Source organism: Oncorhynchus mykiss, chromosome 2 (assembly GCF_057628025.1).
Source record: "Oncorhynchus mykiss isolate SJ-2025 chromosome 2, ASM5762802v1, whole genome shotgun sequence".
Taxonomy (NCBI): domain Eukaryota; kingdom Metazoa; phylum Chordata; class Actinopteri; order Salmoniformes; family Salmonidae; genus Oncorhynchus; species Oncorhynchus mykiss.
The window spans coordinates 8,057,764-8,079,028 of NC_143023.1; the positions used below are offsets into that span (position 1 = coordinate 8,057,764).

General features: G+C 43.2%; 1 protein-coding gene across 3 annotated transcripts; it reads left to right on the top strand.

Moving 5' to 3' along the window:
* Positions 1–1,465: 1,465 nt before the first annotated feature.
* LOC110535004 (gasdermin-E) lies at positions 1,466–13,872 on the top strand. Of its 3 annotated transcripts, none has more exons than XM_036936664.2 (10): positions 1,466–1,668; positions 1,893–2,165; positions 6,609–6,819; positions 7,493–7,655; positions 7,901–8,021; positions 11,857–11,964; positions 12,547–12,674; positions 12,769–12,952; positions 13,180–13,253; positions 13,496–13,872. In XM_036936664.2, exons 2-10 carry the CDS (start codon positions 1,955–1,957, stop codon positions 13,721–13,723), a joined length of 1,428 nt encoding a protein of 475 aa, XP_036792559.2. In that variant the 5' UTR covers positions 1,466–1,668; positions 1,893–1,954; the 3' UTR covers positions 13,724–13,872. The 3 variants fall into 3 exon arrangements, with proteins under 3 accessions (XP_036792559.2, XP_036792564.2, XP_036792560.2); XM_036936669.2 differs by having other exon boundaries at positions 1,575–1,668; positions 1,893–2,045; XM_036936665.2 differs by having other exon boundaries at positions 1,623–1,679.
* The last annotated feature ends 7,393 nt before the right edge of the window (positions 13,873–21,265 follow it).

Consider the following 21,265-nt stretch of genomic DNA (forward strand, 5'->3'; position numbering starts at 1 on the left):
TTTTCAGTCACAAGAGACGGTAGCAGCAACATTAAGTACAAATAAGTTACAAACAATGCAAAAACCGAGCAAAAAAACACAATTGTTCAGGAGCACGAAATATGTCAATTTTAAATTAAATAGATCCTCTCTCTAATCCTGAGAGTGATCTTCCTTGCAATTGCTCGAATAAACCTCATTGCTGATAAATGAGTTCTGCCTTATTCCTAGACTTAGTTTTCCTCAACACCGTCATATGCAGTGCATTCAGAAAGTATTCAGACCCCTTCACTTTTTACACATTTTGTTACGTTACAGCCTTATTCTAAAATGGATTCAATAGATTTTCTTCCTCAGCAATCTGCACACAATACCCCATAATGACGAAGCGAACAGGTAGACATTTTTGCAAATGTATTAACATAAGTTTGTTAAAAAAGTTTGAAATATCCAATAAATGTCGTTCCACTTCATGATTGTGTCCCACTTGTTGTTGATTCTTCACCAAAAAATACAGTTTTATATCTTTATGTTTGAAGCCTGAAATGTGGCAAAAAGTCGCAAAGTTCAAGGGGGCCGAATACTTTCGCAAGGCACTGTACGTACACCGAGGTGCTTCTACGAACTAAACTGTGCTATGTTGAATTACATGTAAGAACCACCCAATACTGCTTCACTGACATGAGGATGACAACACATCAAACCACATTATCCTTCCCTGCAACTTGGCATGTACCAAGGACATAACAATGGACGACAGCCAATTCCCTGCTCTTAAACACAAAACAATACAGGCATGTTGATCCTTGAGTTCTAACTGCTTCTAGTGAAGTTATTTTCTCATCAAATAAAACAGAAGTGAAGAGCAGGAATGTAAGAGTGGAACAGGACAGTTTCCCAGTAAGGGGTTAAAGACAATCCTATGATTATGTAATTAATTCTTAGCTAATGCATTTAAGACATTATAGTATATCATTCTTAAGCAAGCTAATTAGCTTATATTTGTTTAATTCTTTTTTTTTTTTTAGAAAGAGATGTTGAAAATGGGCATGGATTGATTCAATTGATTTAACCAACCCAAATACGTATAGCTACACTCTTAGAAAAAGGGTTCCAAAAGGGTTTTTTGCATAGGGTTCTACCAAGAGCCGTTTTCATCTGAAGAATCCTTTTTGGAAAATGATGGTTATTTAAGGTAAAGGATTCTACCTAGAACTTTTTATATCCTGCAAACCATTTTTGGAAGAAAGGGTTATTTGATAATTATTTGGAAGGAAAGAAGGGTTCTTCTACACAGAACCCTTCTGAATCTGAATAAGCGTTTTATTGTACCTTTATTGGAAACCACATACATGAGAACCTTACAGTGACATGCTAGCGGCTAGTCCACTGTTACAGCACAGTGTACAGTGGTAGAGAGAAACCTACATAGAATTCACATAGAAACCTGCTATTTTATACAATGCATTGTGATTGTGGACTGGTTGGCATAGTTGGTTCCAGCTGTAATAGGACGCTACTGTATTTAATCAAACTAGGAAACAAACTGTGGGTGTATTTGGAATGCAGTTCCTGTGTCATTGTGAGAAGGGGGTGTGGCAAAGACACTCCTCTTATAGGCTTGTGACTGACACATCCCCTTCAGAGATTTAGCACTGACTGAGTCCCAAGGACCTGGAAGAAGAAACGGTGAGAACCTGGTAGCTATAGAAGCTCTTGCAGATTACGTCAACAGAGATATGAAATACTGCTCTTCAGGATACACTGGATAAATATATTATGGGATAGAAAATGTCACATTTCATGCTTTGAGTGAAATGTAGTTTACAGTAGTTTGAATTGATGCTATTGAGAAGGCTTGCTTGGACTTGCATTTATTACTTTTTGTCTTTGTCCTTTCTGTTTTTCCTCAGCCTGAGACACCATTCTCAACCATCTCCTCATCTGTCTCCTTGACCTCTTTGGACTTATAGCTATGGCTACGTTTGCCTCAGCAACAGAAAACTTTGTGAAGAACGTGGATTCTGATGGCAACCTGATACCTGTGTCCTCCCTGAACAACTGTGGCAAGTTGAACCCTCTCTCACTGGTTCTCAAACAGTCACCTTTCTTTATGAAAACCAAATACACGCCTACTAAGTTGACCCTCGATGATGTGTTTACCAAAAATACACCCTTAAATCCAGGTAAACTCCTGATGCCTCATTTCTAACCGTATGTTTCACAGTAAATATCAGCGTGCGACATTTCTTAAAATACGTACACATGAAAATATTGAGAATTATAAACTTAGCGCATGTCACTTCCTAAAACTGTGCTCATGAATGAGCATTAAAGTCGAAATCACACAAACGTTTATTTCTCATAATGGAAATAGAATGCATATGAGTGAATGTGAGAAAACAGACGGTTTACAAGCATGAATGGTGGGTGTCATAAGATGTCAAATTAGAAAGGAAGTCTATTTTTCTCACGTCTATGTGGAGCAATGCCGGTCAAATTAGCGGATCAATTGCCAGAAAATAGACTGATTGTACATTGTTATGTCTGGAATTTTGTAATGTGTAGTTGAAAGCGCCAATGCTGATAAGTTTAACTATCAGTGCCAATACTATGTATAGGCTGGGGCTAATGATAAACGGTGTAGCAATGCATGAATGCAACAAAATCCTATTCATTAACAACTGGATTGTGTTTCAGAATTATATATCAGCTGTCAATGTCATTTCTTTACAGTAGGCTATCACAATAGTAGCTTAATAATAAAGCCGAGTTGATTGATAAAGTATTTTCATAACCATATAACATGCCGTCAAATGTAACAGTTGAACAGACAGATTATATTTTACAGTGAAGCATTGAGTTCAAAAATTCTGCTGACAGGTCCAAAACTATTTGCCATTGTTTTTTGTAATTTTAGTAATTTAGCAGACAATCTTATCCAGAGCAGCTTACAGGAGCAATTAGGTTTAAGTACCTTGCTCAAGGGCACAGATAGATTTTTCACGTGGTTGGCTCTTGGATTTGAACCAGTGACCTTTCGGTTACTGGCCCAATGCTCCTAACCCCTAGGATACCTGTCGCCCAGAAACTGGCACAGTCCTTTGGTCGAATACGGCAATAATTATTACAAAATATGAAAACATTCTGTCAACACCTCCAAAAACATCTGATCAAATTTTCCGTGGCTCACTGCTGTTGTCTAATTCCAATATTCTCCAAATGATACAGCATTATTGTCACCATAAAATGTGAATAGAGGGCGTGCTTTCCAGGCAGAGTTAAAATGCCTGTTCACTCACACAAAGTTTTTAAACGGGTCTGATGTATAACGGGAACTGCGAATGTATGGTGTCTGCCAAGTTTTTAAATCTCTATTTTTAACCATAGATAGGCCTACATATTTTTTTCAGAAATTGCACACGCAGCAATTATTTTGTGTGAAATTGATGCAATTGCTACAAATGGGCCTCATTTATAACTATTGCGTAAATGTCACACTAAATATCCTCTTTGCACCATTTCTGAAAAGAATACTATGTATACAAATAGAGATATTTATAAACTTGACACAAGCAGATGTGCATGTTTCCCATTATAAATCAGACCTGTAGTAAAACTCTGCTTGGAAAAGTCCTCCATTCACCTTTTATGGTGACAATAACGCGGTATAATTTGGAACTATTGGAATTAGGCAACAGCAGTTTCTAAAACTTCCATTCTTTCCATTCTGCCAATGGTAAATGGTGGTGGACCTGTCAGCAGAGCATTTCAATTCAACATGTCTTGCATTGACTGGACTACCTGTTAATTCTGAGACATTGTAAAGGAGAACAAATCAAAGAAAATACACAGCAGTTTCCTCACAGTGCTAGCATATATACTTCAATGGAAAATATCAATCACCTGTTTAAAAAAAAAAAAATTGACCCCTTTTTCGTGGTGTCCAATTGTTGTAGTAGCTACTATCTTGTCTCATCGCTACAACTCCCGTACGGGCTCGGGAGAGACGAAGGTTGAATGTCATGCGTCCTCCGATACACTACCCAACCCAACCAGCCGCACTGCTTCTTAACACCCGGAAGCCAGCCAACCCGGAAGCCAGCCGCACCAATGTGTCGGAGGCTACCTTGGTTAGCGCGCACTGCGCCTGGCCCGCCACAGGAGTTGCTGGTGCATGATGAGACAAGGACATCCCTACCGACCAAGCCCTCCCTAACCCGGACGACGCTAGGCCAATTGTGCGTCGCCCCACGGACCTCCCGGTCGCGGCCGGTTACGACAGAGCCTGGGCGCAAACCCAGGACTCTGATGGCACAGCTGCCGCTGCAGTACAGCGCCCTTAACCGGGAGGCTCAATCACCTGTTAAATTCAGCTGTGTAGCCTACTATAAACTGCACTGCCTATGTGATTGCATAGCCTACAGCAAAACTTGAAATAAATAGCCTATCTATTTACTAGGCTACTAGGCCAAATTAAATGAGAGATGTGAATGCTAATTTGATGTATGGCTCCTTCAGGTACATGAACCCATTACAGCCAGAGAAGGTGAGGAATGATCATCATAAAATAAATAGGAAATAGATTTCTGTGTCTATTTATACAGTATTAGATTCCAAAAATAAAACACAGATTTTCACTCTTCTCACTAACGGCACATGGCTCCTTTACAATACTTCAACCCCTAGATAGATATTGTGTGTACGTGTGGTCTAAAGTTTGCAGGAAGCAAGTTCAGTTTTTATAAAAGCAAACTTTTGTTGTATATTTAAGTTTATAAATCAGTCCATTTGATTTATAACAGGAAACATGAGTATGTGTGGCATGCGCCAAGTTCATAAATGGAAATATTTGTATAGGTACATATTATTTGGATGTGTCTGTTATAGATATGTGATGGATGTGTCTGTTATAGATATGTGATGGATGTGTCTGTTATAGATACAGTGCCTTGCGAAAGTATTCGGCCCCCTTGAACTTTGCGACCTTTTGCCACATTTCAGGCTTCAAACATAAAGATATAAAACTGTATTTTTTTGTGAAGAATCAACAACAAGTGGGACACAATCATGAAGTGGAACGACATTTATTGGATATTTCAAACTTTATTAACAAACCAAAAACTGAAAAATTGGGCGTGCAAAATTATTCAGCCCCTTTACTTTCAGTGCAGCAAACTCTCTCCAGAAGTTCAGTGAGGATCTCTGAATGATCCAATGTTGACCTAAATGACTAATGATGATAAATACAATCCACCTGTGTGTAATCAAGTCTCCGTATAAATGCACCTGCACTGTGATAGTCTCAGAGGTCCGTTAAAAGCGCAGATAGCATCATGAAGAACAAGGAACACACCAGGCAGGTCCGAGATACTGTTATGAAGAAGTTTAAAGCCGGATTTGGATACAAAAAGATTTCCCAAGCTTTAAACATCCCAAGGAGCACTGTGCAAGCGATAATATTGAAATGGAAGGAGTATCAGACCACTGCAAATCTACCAAGACCTGGCCGTCCCTCTAAACTTTCAGCTCATACAAGGAGAAGACTGATCAGAGATGCAGCCAAGAGGCCCATGATCACTCTGGATGAACTGCAGAGATCTACAGCTGAGGTGGGAGAGTCTGTCCATAGGACAACAATCAGTCACATATTGCACAAATCTGCCCTTTATGGAAGAGTGGCAAGAAGAAAGCCATTTCTTAAAGATATCCATAAAAAGTGTTGTTTAAAGTTTGCCACAAGCCACCAGGGAGACACACCAAACATGTGGAAGAAGGTGCTCTGGTCAGATGAAACCAAAATTGAACTTTTTGGCAACAATACAAAACGTTATGTTTGGCGTAAAAGCAACACAGCTCATCACCCTGAACACACCATCCCCACTGTCAAACATGGTGGTGGCAGCATCATGGTTTGGGCCTGCTTTTCTTCAGCAGGGACAGGGAAGATGGTTAAAATTGATGGGAAGATGGATGGAGCCAAATACAGGACCATTCTGGAAGAAAACCTGATGGAGTCTGCAAAAGACCTGAGACTGGGACAGAGATTTGTCTTCCAACAAGACAATGATCCAAAACATAAAGCATAATCTACAATGGAATGGTTCAAAAATAAACATATCCAGGTGTTAGAATGGCCAAGTCAAAGTCCAGACCTGAATCCAATCGAGAATCTGTGGAAAGAACTGAAAACTGCTGTTCACAAATGCTCTTCATCCAACCTCACTGAGCTCGAGCTGTTTTGCAAGGAGGAATGGGAAAAAATTTCAGTCTCTCGATGTGCAAAACTGATAGAGACATACCCCAAGCGACTTACAGCTGTAATCGCAGCAAAAGGTGGCGCTACAAAGTATTAACTTAAGGGGGCTGAATAATTTTGCACGCCCAATTTTTCAGTTTTTGATTTGTTAAAAAAGTTTGAAATATCCAATAAATGTCGTTCCACTTCATGATTGTGTCCCACTTGTTGTTGATTCTTCACAAAAAATACAGTTTTATATCTTTATGTTTGAAGCCTGAAATGTGGCAAAAGGTCGCAAAGTTCAAGGGGGCCGAATACTTTCGCAAGGCACTGTATGTGATGTGGTATAATAGCATAGAGTCCATTCAGATGTTGAACTTTCCCTCAGCTGTCAAGGAGTCTGAATTTGTGGACTACAGTGCGACATTTAGTGACAGCCGAGATGCCAGCGTAGACGTGGAGACAAAATTGGCGGCAGATGCAGTTAATGTAAACTTTAACATGGGGGCAAAACACGCCTCCACACACAAGTCGTCCCTTGGCAAACTGAAGAAAGAAGAGGTTGACCTGAAGTGGTTACAAAACAACTCAAAACACAAGTAAGCTACCCTTTTATATAGAGTCATAAAGTAGATCAGAGTCAATGGTTAGACATCAGAATGGGGAAGAGGAAGTTTGAAAGGAAAGTTACAAGTGGGTCTTTGTCCATGTGTAAACACACACTATGATCAGTGAAACATGCTAAAACATTTGTAACATAATGTGACTGTGCCCCTGGGAGTTGAAGTGAACAACATAACTCACACAAAATTCCAGCTAAAAGCGGAAACAATCAATTTGATGCGAGTCAACTTCATGCCATTTCCAAAACCTTGTATTTCTGTCGAGCGAGAGACAGTTTCAGGGACTTAAAAAAAAAAACTTACCGGCACCCCTAATGGAGAAAGTTCCAGATTTTGTCTAAATTGATTCAACGGCAGTTAACCTAGAGGTTAAGAGAGCTGGGCCAGTAACTGAAAGGTCACTGGTTAGAACCCCCAGAATCCACCCAAGGTGGAAAAATCTGCTGTTCTCTTGAACAAGGCAGGTAACAACCCAAAAACACATGCTCCCCGGAGACCGATGACTTGACCGTCGATTCAGGCAGCTACCCGTAACTCTCTGATTCAGAGTTGTTGGGTTAAACGCAGAAGAAACATTTAGTTGAATGCATTCAGTTGTGCAACTGATTAAGTATCCCCGTTGCATCATTTATTTGTGTCTCTCCTGCAGGCTTCTGGACATGTCCCACTATCTGATCCAGGAGGCCCGTAATAGTAGGTCTGTGTTTGGGGTGGTGATGGAGAGGATTGTGACGAGTGAGCCGTGCTCGATAAGAGTAAAGAAGCATCAGGCTGGAAAATGTGGTGCTGGAGGGAAGGTCACTGGAGTCCCGGTAGGTGTGAGAACAAGAGTAACCAGCCAGCCAGCACTTCTCAAATAACTGGTGACTGAGGCAGCACACCACTGCAGGCAAGCTGATATCCAACCCATGTGTCGGTAGCCGACATGGTGGTATGACGATATCCAAATCACGATAGCGTATCACAGATTTAAAGTGGAAGTCAATTAAGTCCATTTTTGTTGTAGAAACATAAATGGTTTGTTTCTGATTAACTCTAGTTTTTGGTTTATTTACAGGTGTCTGTAAAGGGGAAAGGCAAAGTACAAGAAGTCAAAGATGTGTTCCTGGAGATTCCTAAAAACACTGTCATTGCCTACAGCATTGATGAGATCATGGTCCAACTCGATGGACACTTTGGTGAGGGAGTAGTTCATTAAAATAACTTGGATTCTTTGGTTTTCACTTTGGTATACCTTCATCGATCTACTAGTACAAAGCCACTCTATCCTTCAATGTGCTTATCCAGTACACTATCCAGTCTGTCTGGGGTTATAACTGGTTATATTCTATTACAGACACATTAATGTACACTGTTAAATTATATGTGAGCTAAACATAAACAAAATATATAATATATACACTGAGTGTACAAAACATTAACCTCTTACAGGTAGGCGAGACGCTAACGTCTCCACTGGCCAATTGCTGGGGGAAATGCAGAGCGCCAGATTCAAAAGATTCAAATAAAATGCTATAAAATTCAAACTTTCATTAAATCACACATGTAAGATACTCAATTAAAGCTACACTCGTTGTGAATCCAGCCAACATGTCAGATTCTAAAAATGCTTTTCGGCAAAAGCATAAGAAGCTATTATCTGATAGCCTGCACCATCTGCACCAGCAGTGAACAAAGGAGCTAGCATATTACAACCCTGCGGGCGCTACACAAAACACTGAAATAAAATATAAAACATGCATTACCTTTGATGAGCTTCTTTTGTTGGCACTCCAATATGTCCCATAAACATCACAATTGGTCCTTTTGTTCGATTAATTCCGTCCATATATATCGGAAATGTCCATTTATAAAGCGCGTTTGATACAGAAAAAAACAGCTTACAAAAACGCAACGTCACTACAAAATATTTCAAAAGTTGCCTATAAACTTTGCCAAAATATTTCAAACTACTTTTGTAATACAACGTTAGGTATTTTTAAACGTTAATAATCGATCAAATTGTAGACGGGGCAATCTGTATTCAATACAGGAAAGAAAAGAAACCAGCACTGCTTTTCACATCTTACGCAACTCACAAAAGTGTCCCCAGTTCCGAGTTGGTCTACTTCTTCATTGCACAAAGGAATAACCTCAACCAAATTCCAAAGACTGGCGACACCTAGTGGAAGCGGTAGGAACTGAAAATAGGTTCCTATGAAATATCCCATGGCAAAGACAATATAGGGAACAGAGAGAGGAAAAAAAAATCTGAACAGTTAGTCCTCAGGGTTTTGCCTGCTACATAAGTTCTGTTATACTCACAGACATGATTCAACAGTTTTAGAAACTTCAGAGTGTTTTCTATCCAAATCTATGAATAATATGCATATCTTATATTCTTGGCATGAGTAGCAGGAAGTTGAAATTGGGCACGCTATTTATCCAAAAGTGGAAATTCTGCCCCCTAGTTTTATTAAGAACACCTGCTCTTTCCATGACAGGCTGACCAGGTGAATCCAGGTGATGCTATTATCCCTTATTGATGTGAACACTTTCCTAATATTGAGTCTTTGCCCTCATAACAGCCTCAATTCGTTCAGGGCATGGACTCTACAAGGTGTCGAAAGCATTCCACAGGGATGTTGATCCATGTTGATGTCAATGCTCCCACAGCTGTGTCAAGTTGGCTGGATATCCTTTGAGCGGGAAATACCCAGCAGCATTGCAGTTCTTGACATAAACGACGTGGGCCTGGCACCTACTACCATACCCCGTTCAAAGGCGCTTAAATATTTTGTCTTGCACATTCACCCTCTGAATGGCACACATACATAATCCATGTCTCAATTTCCTCAAGGGTAGAAAATCCTTCTTTAACCTGTCTCCTCCCCTTCATCTACACTGATTGAAGTGGATTTAACAAGTAACATCAATAAGGGATCGTATCTTTCACCTGGTCAGTTTGTGTTGATGGGTTCTGACTTTTCTAAATATTGTTAATTTCAGGTATCCTATTGAAATATTGAGTGCCATAGTCTGTTTCTAAACCAGAAGTTAATGCTTATTACCGGGGTGGCAGGATAGCCTAGTGGTTAGAGTGTTGGACTAGTAACCGGAAGGTTGCAAGTTCAAAAACCCCTGAACAGGCAGTTAACCCACTGTTCCTAGGCTGTCATTGAAAATAAGAATTTGTTCTTAACTGACTTGCCTAGTTAAATAAAGGTAAAAATAAAATAAATTAAGCTTGGTTTGTATTGAGTCACTGATAAGGGTGGAGAGATGTGGTTTAGTGAGGAATGGAGGTCAGGTATTTCCGGCATCACTTAATTTCATACAGCCTTGCTAGTCCAGGAGATAAATCAAAGGCTATAACACAATTAGGATGATAACATTCTCCAGATCAGGAAATAAACTATACAAAGTCCTAGTGTACAAGTGTAGATTCAGGTTCACTGGTACATCATTGGTCTAAGACTGTAATCTAACCCTTCTGTGTTCACTGGTTACAGTACATCACTGGTCTAAGACTGTAATCTAACCCTGCTGTGTTCACTGGTTACAGTACATCACTGGTCTAAGACTGTAATCTAACCCTGCTGTGTTCACTGGTTACAGTACATCACTGGTCTAAGACTGTAATCTAACCCTGCTGTGTTCACTGGTTACAGTACATCATTGGTCTAAGACTGTAATCTAACCCTGCTGTGTTCACTGGTTACAGTACATCACTGGTCTAAGACTGTAATCTAACCCTGCTGTGTTCACTGGTTACAGTACATCATTGGTCTAAGACTGTAATCTAACCCTGCTGTGTTCACTGGTTACAGTACATCATTGGTCTAAGACCGTAATCTAACCCTGCTGTGTTCACTGGTTACAGTACATCACTGGTCTAAGACTGTAATCTAACCCTGCTGTGTTCACTGGTTACAGTACATCATTGGTCTAAGACTGTAATCTAACCCTGCTGTGTTCACTGGTTACAGTACATCATTGGTCTAAGACTGTAATCTAACCCTGCTGTGTTCACTGGTTACAGTACATCACTGGTCTAAGACTGTAATCTAACCCTGCTGTGTTCACTGGTTACAGTACATCACTGGTCTAAGACTGTAATCTAACCCTGCTGTGTTCACTGGTTACAGTACATCACTGGTCTAAGACTGTAATCTAACCCTGCTGTGTTCACTGGTTACAGTACATCACTGGTCTAAGACTGTAATCTAACCCTGCTGTGTTCACTGGTTACAGTACATCACTGGTCTAAGACTGTAATCTAACCCTGCTGTGTTCCCTGGTTACAGTACATCACTGGTCTAAGACTGTAATCTAACCCTGCTGTGTTCACTGGTTACAGTACATCACTGGTCTAAGACTGTAATCTAACCCTGCTGTGTTCACTGGTTACAGTACATCACTGGTCTAAGACTGTAATCTAACCCTGCTGTGTTCACTGGTTTCAGTACATCATTGGTCTAAGACTGTAATCTAACCCTGCTGTGTTCACTGGTTACAGTACATCATTGGTCTAAGACTGTAATCTAACCCTGCTGTGTTCACTGGTTACAGTACATCACTGGTCTAAGACTGTAATCTAACCCTGCTGTGTTCACTGGTTACAGTACATCACTGGTCTAAGACTGTAATCTAACCCTGCTGTGTTCACTGGTTTCAGTACATCATTGGTCTAAGACTGTAATCTAACCCTGCTGTGTTCACTGGTTACAGTACATCATTGGTCTAAGACTGTAATCTAACCCTGCTGTGTTCACTGGTTACAGTACATCACTGGTCTAAGACTGTAATCTAACCCTGCTGTGTTCACTGGTTACAGTACATCACTGGTCTAAGACTGTAATCTAACCCTGCTGTGTTCACTGGTTACAGTACATCACTGGTCTAAGACTGTAATCTAACCCTTCTGTGTTCACTGGTTACAGTACATCACTGGTCTAAGACTGTAATCTAACCCTGCTGTGTTCACTGGTTACAGTACATCATTGGTCTAATACCCTGTTCTCTTGGCTATAGAGGTGCGCTCCTTTGGAAAGGGTGGGTTTGAAAGAGCCTGGAACCTTGTAGGTTCATGCAATATGTCCGCGGTGGTGTCGCTCCCAAAGGAATGCCTCCTTCGTCAAGGTAATGATGCCACTGGATTGACAGAGCAGCTGTGTTTCTCCCTTCTCCATTTTCCTTACAGTTGTAGTTTAAATGAATCTGGTGATTTGATTGATGTGGTAATTGTTTGCATACTGTAAGTCTAGTGATGCTGTAGTGAATGTACTGTATGTTGTTATTTGGGTGAAGCAGAAGCCCTAAATGTCAAGCCTATCCTTTAGTTACAATTGCAGCACATTTGTTGTGACTTTTTAAGTAATTCATAGAAAATAACATACTTTGAAATAGTGGCAGTTGAGTCCTGTGATTCTCTCAATCTGGATACAAACTTTGTGTTGTTTACCACTGGGCACAGATGTCAGTCAGTTCAACGTCTAGTTTTGAATGACATTTGATTGAGGCTGTAAACTAACATGAATTCAACAAACACATTCACCATGTCTTTGGATTTAGGTCAAAAGTAGGTTGAAAAAAAGACTACATTCTTTTACCTTGATGATTTCCCCACTTTATTCAACATCACTACGTGTACATGTTTTTGTTGAAAGTGGAAACAATGTTGTTTCAACCTGTTTTTGTTTACAGTCTGTTGTGTGTTGACAGAACTGGCGAAACTGAGGGGTCATTTCCAGGTGCTGTCATCCCTGCCAACAGCTAAACGCTCCTCTCTGCTCCAGCTCCTCAAGACAACCATGGAGGACAGAGAGGCAGTCAGTGTACTGGAGAGTGTGGTGAGGCACTATTACGGATTACAAGCACTTAAAATAAATCAGTGGAGCTTTAGAGAAAAGTCTCTGAGGTACTATACTATCTCTCTCCTCACAGCTGGATCAGATGTTGGTTGATGAGACACCTGACATGGATGATCTTATGGAGGAGACTGAGAAGCAGACAGTCCAGACCATATTGGACCTTTTACATGAGTCTGATGGAACAAATGAGGGCCAGACATACGACGAGTCACCCTCACTGCTCTGTTCCGTCAACCTCATTGTCAGCGCCATGAATGGTGAAATAGAGCAGAATTACATTACATCATCAGTTTATCATTACGTGGATCAATTCTGTTTCAACAACTTTTTGGATAATGACGTAACTTAACCTTTGACCCTGTCAACTGCGACACTCTTCCCGTTCCAGTTTCATGTCATGTGTTCACACGGCTCTAAATGAAGAAATGTTCATTAGTAGCACTGGTGCTCCCAACTTAAAAAAGTGTGCATATTTATTTTGTAGAAATGCCAGATGGGTGTCTCTCTGTGTTGGGATCCTGTTGCAGTCCTCCAGTCTTACAGGCCCTGCAGATCCTGGTGAGTTCACACTTCCCCTTTTGCTACACTGGTAAACAAGTCTGTATAGTTCTTCAAAAATACTGTACACTTAGCCTGGTAAACAGGTCTGTATTCAATACTTTACTGTATGTCCCAATCATCCATTTTTTTCTGACTAATCATATCAGATCTTTTTCAGAGCTGATCTGATTGTCTAAACGCAGCCATACAGGCATAATGCAGCAGTATATAATCTTATTCCTGTGCTGCTTGTCCTCCAGGTGCAGCATGTGGCAGCAGGGAGTGGGGAGACCCTCTCTCTGAGAGATGCAGGTCTGGCTGTTCTGACTGAGGAGGAGCTGTATCAGAGGACAGAGCGTCTCTTTGGTCTCTCTGAAGTTACACTGAAGAGAGAGGAGGACACACTGAGGACAGAGATGAAGGACCAGCCTGGATACCTTCCTCTAGTCATGAGTATCACTGTGAAAGGCCTGGCCTCTTTAGTGTAAGGAGGGAGAGAGAGGGAGAGAGACCATGAAACTTGTCAATCCTGTTTGACCCATTCAGTATTTTACTCCTGCGCTAGGTGAGCTGAAGAACTAGTGAACAACAGTGAATGTATCCTTGTAATGTTTTCAGTAAAGTTCAACAAACGATATCAGACGTCCCGACCTCCATTCTTCTAGTCATTAGATAATACAACATAAAGTGGGACATTACAGAGTAAGGGAGGGAGGGGGGAGGGAGGGAGGGAGGAGGGTGGGGATCCTACATTTGAGCATTGTCAAGTGACCCACATGACAACAACAGAAACAGAATCCTGTTCAAAATAATCATGTCCCAAAAACAAGTCTGTTATTCTTGTAGACTCATTTGAAAGTGTAAACTTTCTCACATTACTGTGCTACCAGGTTCAAAAAGTATAAGAGGAAGTCCAGCACCGTGGTAATCTTGATGTCTAGAATACCAGGGTGATTAAGTTGTTATTAATGATTCTTTTTAATAATGGTTCTTTACTCAAAGATAACATCCCCAATGCTGAATATGAATCTGTGAGATTCAGTGTTTGAACAACAAAGACATTTTGTCATCAGAAACCCTATGCGGTGTGTGTGTGAGTGTGTGTGTGTGGGTGAGAGGGTATGAGTGGGTATATATGTGGGTATGTGTCTATACATATGAATGGGAGAGTGAAGGAGGGTGAATATGAATATATGTAGGAGGGTGGGAGAGAATGGGTGTGTGGAGGACTAAGCTATATGTTGTGTGTGAATGAAGGAGAATGGATGAGGAAGTAGAGGGGAGGTGGTGATAAACTGGGTCTGGTGGGTAAGAGGGTAAGGATGGAAGGGTGGGACAAGCTTGGCTTGGGGAGGCAAGGGGGAGTAATGATGGGAGATGGGGTTAAGCATGGCTTTGGTGGGGTTAAGGGGGGAGAACAGGGAGGGGGGGTCGAGAGGGATGGATATTGTTAGAGAGAGAGAAGGAACAACTTAATTCTACTACGATGTCATTGCATTTCTTTATGACTTGTAAAACCGTTACAACATGAATAAGTGTTCAGGACAGATTAGGAAAGGATGTCGAATCATTATTATTCCTTGTTTGTCATTACAACTAAGATGTAATGGTGGTTATTGGTGAGAATGAAGAGGGGCTATATCCAGGGGATTGGGATGGGGTTACTGGGAGGGCATTAGATACTTCTCTGAGGAGAGAGGGGCTATATCCAGGGGATTGGGATGGGGTGACTGGGAGGGCATTAGATACTTCTCTGAGGAGAGAGGGGTTATATCCAGGGGATTGGGATGGGGTGACTGGGAGGGCATTAGATACTTCTCTGAGGAGAGAGGGGCTATATCCAGGGGATTGGGATGGGGTTACTGGGAGGGCATTAGACACTTCTCTGAGGAGAGAGGGGCTATATCCAGGGGATTGGGATGGGGTGACTGGGAGGGCATTAGATACTTCTCTGAGGAGAGAGGGGCTATATCCAGGGGATTGGGATGGGGTTACTGGGAGGGCATTAGATACTTCTCTGAGGAGAGAGGGGCTATATCCAGGGGATTGGGATGGGGTGACTGGGAGGGCATTAGACACTTCTCTGAGGAGAGAGGGGCTATATCCAGGGGATTGGGATGGGGTGACTGGGAGGGCATTAGATACTTCTCTGAGGAGAGAGGGGTTATATCCAGGGGATTTGGATGGGGTGACTGGGAGGGCATTAGATACTTCTCTGAAGTGTGTGTGGGGCCTCCACTCATCCCATTTCAGTCTCTCAGAGGACCCACTCACCCCAAGCAGTCCCACACCAGCCACTATACTTTCATTTACATTTATAAGGTAATACAAGCTGATAACAATACTTAAGTGGAAGACTTTCTTTAAATGTATGTACAGTGTATCAACAGTTTTTTGTTGTCGGTACATTCGGAGAGGCATACAAAGGCATAGTACTTCAAGTACAAAGAGATACTTTGGTTTGTTATGTATTTATTTATTATGTATTTCTTTGCCCACATGCTCTATATACAGTAGATGTATGCATGTATAGATGCTCTTCAGTGCATTCTGAAAGTATTCAGACCCCCTGACTTTTTCCTAATTTTGCTACGTTAGCCTTATTCTAAAATGGATTAAATAAAAAAATCTAAACACAATACCCCATAATGAGAAAGAAAAACAGGTTTTATTTTTATTTTAGCAAATGTATAAAAAATGAAAAACCGAAATACCTTATTTATATGAGTATTCAGACCCTTTGCTATGAGGCTCGAAATTGGGCTTAGGCGCATCCTGTTTCCATTGATCATCCTTCAGATGTTTCTACAACTTGATTGGAGTCCACCTGTGGTCAATTCAACTGTTTGGACATGATTTGGAAAGGCACACATCTGTCTATATAAGGTCCCACAGTTCAACAGTGAATGTCAGAGCAAAAACCAAGCCAGGAATTGTCCGTAGAGCTTTGAGACAGGATTGTGTAGAGGCACAGATCTGGGGAAGGGTACCAAAACATTTCTGAGGGCATTGAACGTCTCCAAGAACACAGTGGCCTCCATCATTCTTATATGAAAGAAGTTTGGAAACACCAAGACTCTTCCTTAAAACTAGCCTCCCGGAGAAACTGAGCAATCGGGGGAGAAGGGCCTTGGTCAGGGAGGTGACCAAGAACCTGATGGTCACTCTGACAGAGCTCCAGAGTTCCTCTGTGGAGATGGGAGAACCTTCCAGAAGGACAACCGTCTCTGCAGCACTCCACCAATCAGGCCTTTATGGTAGAGTTGCCAGGAGGAAGCCACTCCTCAGTAAAAGGCACATGACAGCCCACTTGGATTTTGCCAAAAGGCACCTAAAGGACTCTGACCATGATAAACAAGGTTCTCTGATCTGATGAAACCAAGATTGAACTCTTTGGCCTGAATGCCAAGCTTCTCGTTTGGAGAAAACCTGGCACCATCCTGTGGGGATGTTTTTCAGCGGCAGGGACTGGTAGACTAGTCCGGATCGAGGGAAAGATGAACGGAGCAAAGTACAGAGAGATCCTTGATGAAAACCTGCTCCAGAGTGCTCAGGACCTCAGAATGGGGTGAAGGTTCACCTTCTAAGAGGACAAGGACCCTAAGCAAACAGCCAAGACAACGCAGGTGTGGCTTCGGGACAAGTCTCTGAATGTCTTTGAGTGGCCCAGCCAGAGCCCGGACTTGAACCCGATCGAACAACCCTGGACAGAGCTGGAGTGGATCTGCAGAGAAGAATGGAAGGCTTGACTTGGCTATAATCACAATGAAAGGTGCTTCAACAAAGTACTGAGTAAAGGGTCTGTATACTTATGTAAATGTCTTATTTTGAATACATTTGCATTTAGAATACATTTGAAACTTCATGCACAGTGAAGAGTTTGTTGTTTGACTGAGGAGGGTGCAATTTTGGACTGCAATTCCGGGCGTTCCTGCATTTGAGCATTCCTGCATCTGCAGAAACCCCTCTTTATACTTCTGTTGGTCCATATTTAAACCAGGACAGGCAGGAGATGGGGGCGCTCCAGTACAGTAGGTACCATGACTTTGGATGTCAACCACCGCCAAACCCCACAGATGAAGGAACCAATGGGATGCTTGAGGGGGGGAGTGCCCACATGGGATGCCCACATGCAGGAACGGCCAAATTTCTAAAATACATATATTTTATTGATTTCACCTTTATTTAACCAGGTAGGCTAGTTGAGAACAAGTTCTCATTTACATCTGCGACCTGGCCAAGATAAAGCAAAGCAGTGCGACACAAACAGCAACACAGAGTTACACATGGAATAAACATTCAGTCAATAACACAATAGAAAAAAAATAATGTGAATATACAGTGTGCAAATGGTGTGTGGAGGTAAGGCAATAAATAGGCCATAGTAGCGAAATAATTACAAGTTAGCAAATTAACACTGGAGTGATAGATGAGCAGATGATGATGTGCAAGTAGAAACACTGGTGTGTAAAAGAGCAGAAAAGTAAATAAAAACAATATGGGGATGAGGTAGGTAGATTGGGTGAGCTATTTACAGATGTGCTATGTACAGTTGCAGCGATCAGTTAGCTGCTCAGATAGCTGATGTTTAATGTTAATGAGGGAAATATAAGTCTCCCAGCTTTAGCGATTTTTGCAATTCGTTCCAGTCATTGGCAGCAGAGAACTGGAAGGAAAAGTGGCCAAAGGAGGTGTTGGCTTTGGGGATGACCAGTGAGATATACCTGCTGGAGAGCGTGCTATTGTGACCAGTGAGCTGAGATAAGGCGGAGCTTTACCTAGCATAAACTTATAGATGACCTGGAGCCAGTGGGTCTGGCGACGAATATGTAGCGAGGGCCAGCCGACTAGAGCATACAGGTCGCATTGGTGGGTTGTATAAGGGGCTTTAGTGACAAAACAGATGGCACTGTGATAGACTGCATCTAGTTTGCTGAGTAGAGTATTGGAAGCTATTTTGTAAATGACATCGCCGAAGTCGAGGATCGGTAGGATAGTCAGTTTTACGAGGGTATGTTTGGCGGCCTGAGTGAAGGAGGCTTTGTTGCGAAATAGGAAGCCAATTCTAGATTGCATTTTGGATTGGAGATGTTTAATGTGAGACTGGAAGGAGAGTTTACAGTCTAACCAGACACCTAGGTATTTGTAGTTGTCCACAGGCGGGCAGGTGCGGGCAGCGAACGGTTGAAATGCATGCATTTGGTTTTACTAGCATTTAAGAGCAGTTCAAGGCCACGGAAGGAGTGTTGTATGGCATTGAAGCTCATTTGGAGGTTAGTTAACACAGTGTCCAAAGAAGGGCCAGATGTATACAGAATGGTGTCGTCTGCGTAGAGGTGGATCAGAGAATCACCAGAAGCAAGAGCGACATCATTGATGTATACAGAGAAGAGAGTCGGCCTGAGAATTTAAGTAAACAGTGAGTAAACAAAGTTAGGGAGGAGGCTTCTGATGTTAACATGCATGAAACCAAGGCTTTTTCGGTTACAGAAGTCAACAAATGAGAGTGCCTGGGGACACGAAGGGCCTGGGTTAGCCTCCACATCACCTGAGGAACGGAGGAGGAGTAGGATGAGGGTACGGCTAAAGGCTATCAAAAGTTGTTGTCTAGTGCGTTGGGGACAGAGAATAAAAGGAGCAGATTTCTGGGCGTGGTAGAATAGATTCAGGGCATAATGTACAGACAGGGGTATGGTGGGGTGCGGGTACAGTGGAGGTAAACCCAGGCACTGAGTGATAAGAGAGGTTGCATCTCTGGATGTGCTAGTTATGCTAGGTGAGGTCACCGCCAGTGTGGGAGGTGGGACAAAGGAGGTATCTGAGGCATGTTGAGTGGGACTAGGGGCTCCGCAGTGAACTAAAACAATGATAACTATCCTAAACAACATTATACAAGGCATATTGACATTTGAGAGAGACATAAAGCGAGGCATTATGCAATCACAGGTGTTGATTGGGAGAGCTAGCTAAGAGAACAACCAGTAAGACAACAACAGCTAATCAGCTAGACAACAACAACAGGTAAAATGGCGATGAATGGGCAGAGAGGGTCGGTTAACTACACAACTAAATTAAACAAAATGGCGTACCGTGATTAATGAGCAGTCCAGCAGGCATCAACTATGTAGCCAAGTGTTCATAGGGTCCAGTGAACAGCAATAGATGGAACAGGGAAGCCGCGGGGTAGTCGTTACTACGCTAGCACGCGGGAGACACTGCGTTTAAAGTTAGTAGGCCGGGGTAAGGAGAAACGTCTGCTCCAACGTCTGGCAAAAGCCGGTTGAGGGCACAGAGGATGGAGTTACGTTGGCGGACCAGTCGTGGTGGTACGGCGGGGCGCCGTGTCGACAAAGGGGTCCAAGCCAGATGGCGAAAGAGGTATTGTAGTTGTAGTAATTTTGTTTGCTAACTGGTGCTAACTTTGGGACAGGGGCGTTAGCCACTATAGCCACTCGGTAGCAGTTAGCTAGCAGCGATGATCCGATGCAAAGGTCCAGAGCTTACGGCAAGGATCCGGTGGAGTGTTGGATTCTAGCCGTGTTGGAGTAGAGTCCGGGAGGCATAGGCTGTGTAGCCGAGTGATTACTGAGTAGGCCGGGAGGTGGGCTTGGCTCAGGGCTAGCTTTGGGGCTGGGTCACTCCAGACTATGGACCGCTGGGAGAGACAGGGAGTTCTTCCAACGCCTCCACCAGCACAACCGGGGTCCTCTCTGAGCGCCCCTCTTCCTCCTGGTTCCAGTGGGATTCGTCTCTCCCTGCCCCAGGAGTATGACAGAAAGGCTGCAAACTGCCAGGGGTTCCTTCTTCAACTGGACCTATACCTGGTCACCGTCCTCCCGGCTCCATCAGGCCGTGAGAGGGTGTCCGCCCTCGTCTCGTGCCTCACCGGGAGAGCCCTGGAGTGGGCCAACACCGTATGGGGAGAGGGAGATGCGGCGTTGGACCAGTTTGAGGAGGTCACCCGCAGTTTCTGGACAGTCTTCGACCACCCACCCGAGGGTAGAGCGGCGGGTGAGCGCCTCTTCCATCTGAGGCAGGAGATGAGGAGCGCCCAGGAGTTCGCCCTGGAGTTTAGGACCCTGGCTGCCTGCACGGGATGGAGCGACCGGGCCCTGATTGACCATTACCATTGCAGTCTGCGCGAGGACGTCTGTCGGGAGTTGGCCTGCAGAGACACCACACTCACGTTCGACCAGCTGGTGGACCTGTCCATCTGGCTGGACAACCTGATGGCTACCCGCGGACGTTCTGATCGGGGTCTAGAGGTTCCATCCTCCCACACCCTCTCTCCGATACCCATTGAGCTGGGAGGGGCGGTGCGCAGTTAGACCGGAGAGGGTTCCAGCTTGTGCACCATCTGTGGCCGCAGAGGTCACACTGCCGGTTGGTGCCGGGTTGGTTGGTTCCTCTGGGGATCGAGGCAGCAGGCAGGGCACTCTGGAGTCCTCTGTTGCTCATATGTTTGTGTATGTCACTTTCCCTGAGTTTCCCCCCGCATTCCCAGCATAAGGGGCTCGTCGATTCAGGCGCGGCTGGGAATTTTATTGATAGAGCGTTAGCCTATAGTTTTGGGATCCCCATTGTTCCCATGGCTGTGCCTTTCCCCGTTCACGCCTTAGATAATTTAGGGTCAGGGTTGATTAAGGAGGTCACCGCTCCTTTGGGCATGGTGACACAGGGAGGTCACAAGGAGAGAATTAGTCTCTTCCTTATTGACTCTCCTGTGTTTCCCGTGGTGCTGGGCCTACCCTGGTTAGCTTGTCATAACCCCACTGTTTCTTGGCCACAGAGGGCTCTCACAGGGTGGTCGTGAGAGTGCTCAGATAGGTGTTTAGGGGTTTCCATTGGTGCTACTACGGTGGAGAGTCCAGACCAGGTCTCCACCATGCGCATTCCCCCTGAATATGCCGATTTGGCTCTAATTGAGTCGCCTTCTTTTTAGAGAAGGCGACTCAATTATCACCTCATCGATGGGGCGATTGTGCGATAAATCTCCTGGTAGACGCTGCACTTTCCAGGAGTCACGTGTA

Bases quoted from the DNA above. Each gene is read 5' to 3' on its own strand.
- LOC110535004 (XM_036936664.2), top strand. From the start codon at position 1,955: ATGGCTACGTTTGCCTCAGCAACAGAAAACTTTGTGAAGAACGTGGAT. The intron at 7,656-7,900 runs GTAGGTGTGAGA...GTTTATTTACAG, and splicing joins GGAAGGTCACTGGAGTCCCG to GTGTCTGTAAAGGGGAAAGG. The intron at 11,965-12,546 runs GTAATGATGCCA...GTGTGTTGACAG, and splicing joins GGAATGCCTCCTTCGTCAAG to AACTGGCGAAACTGAGGGGT.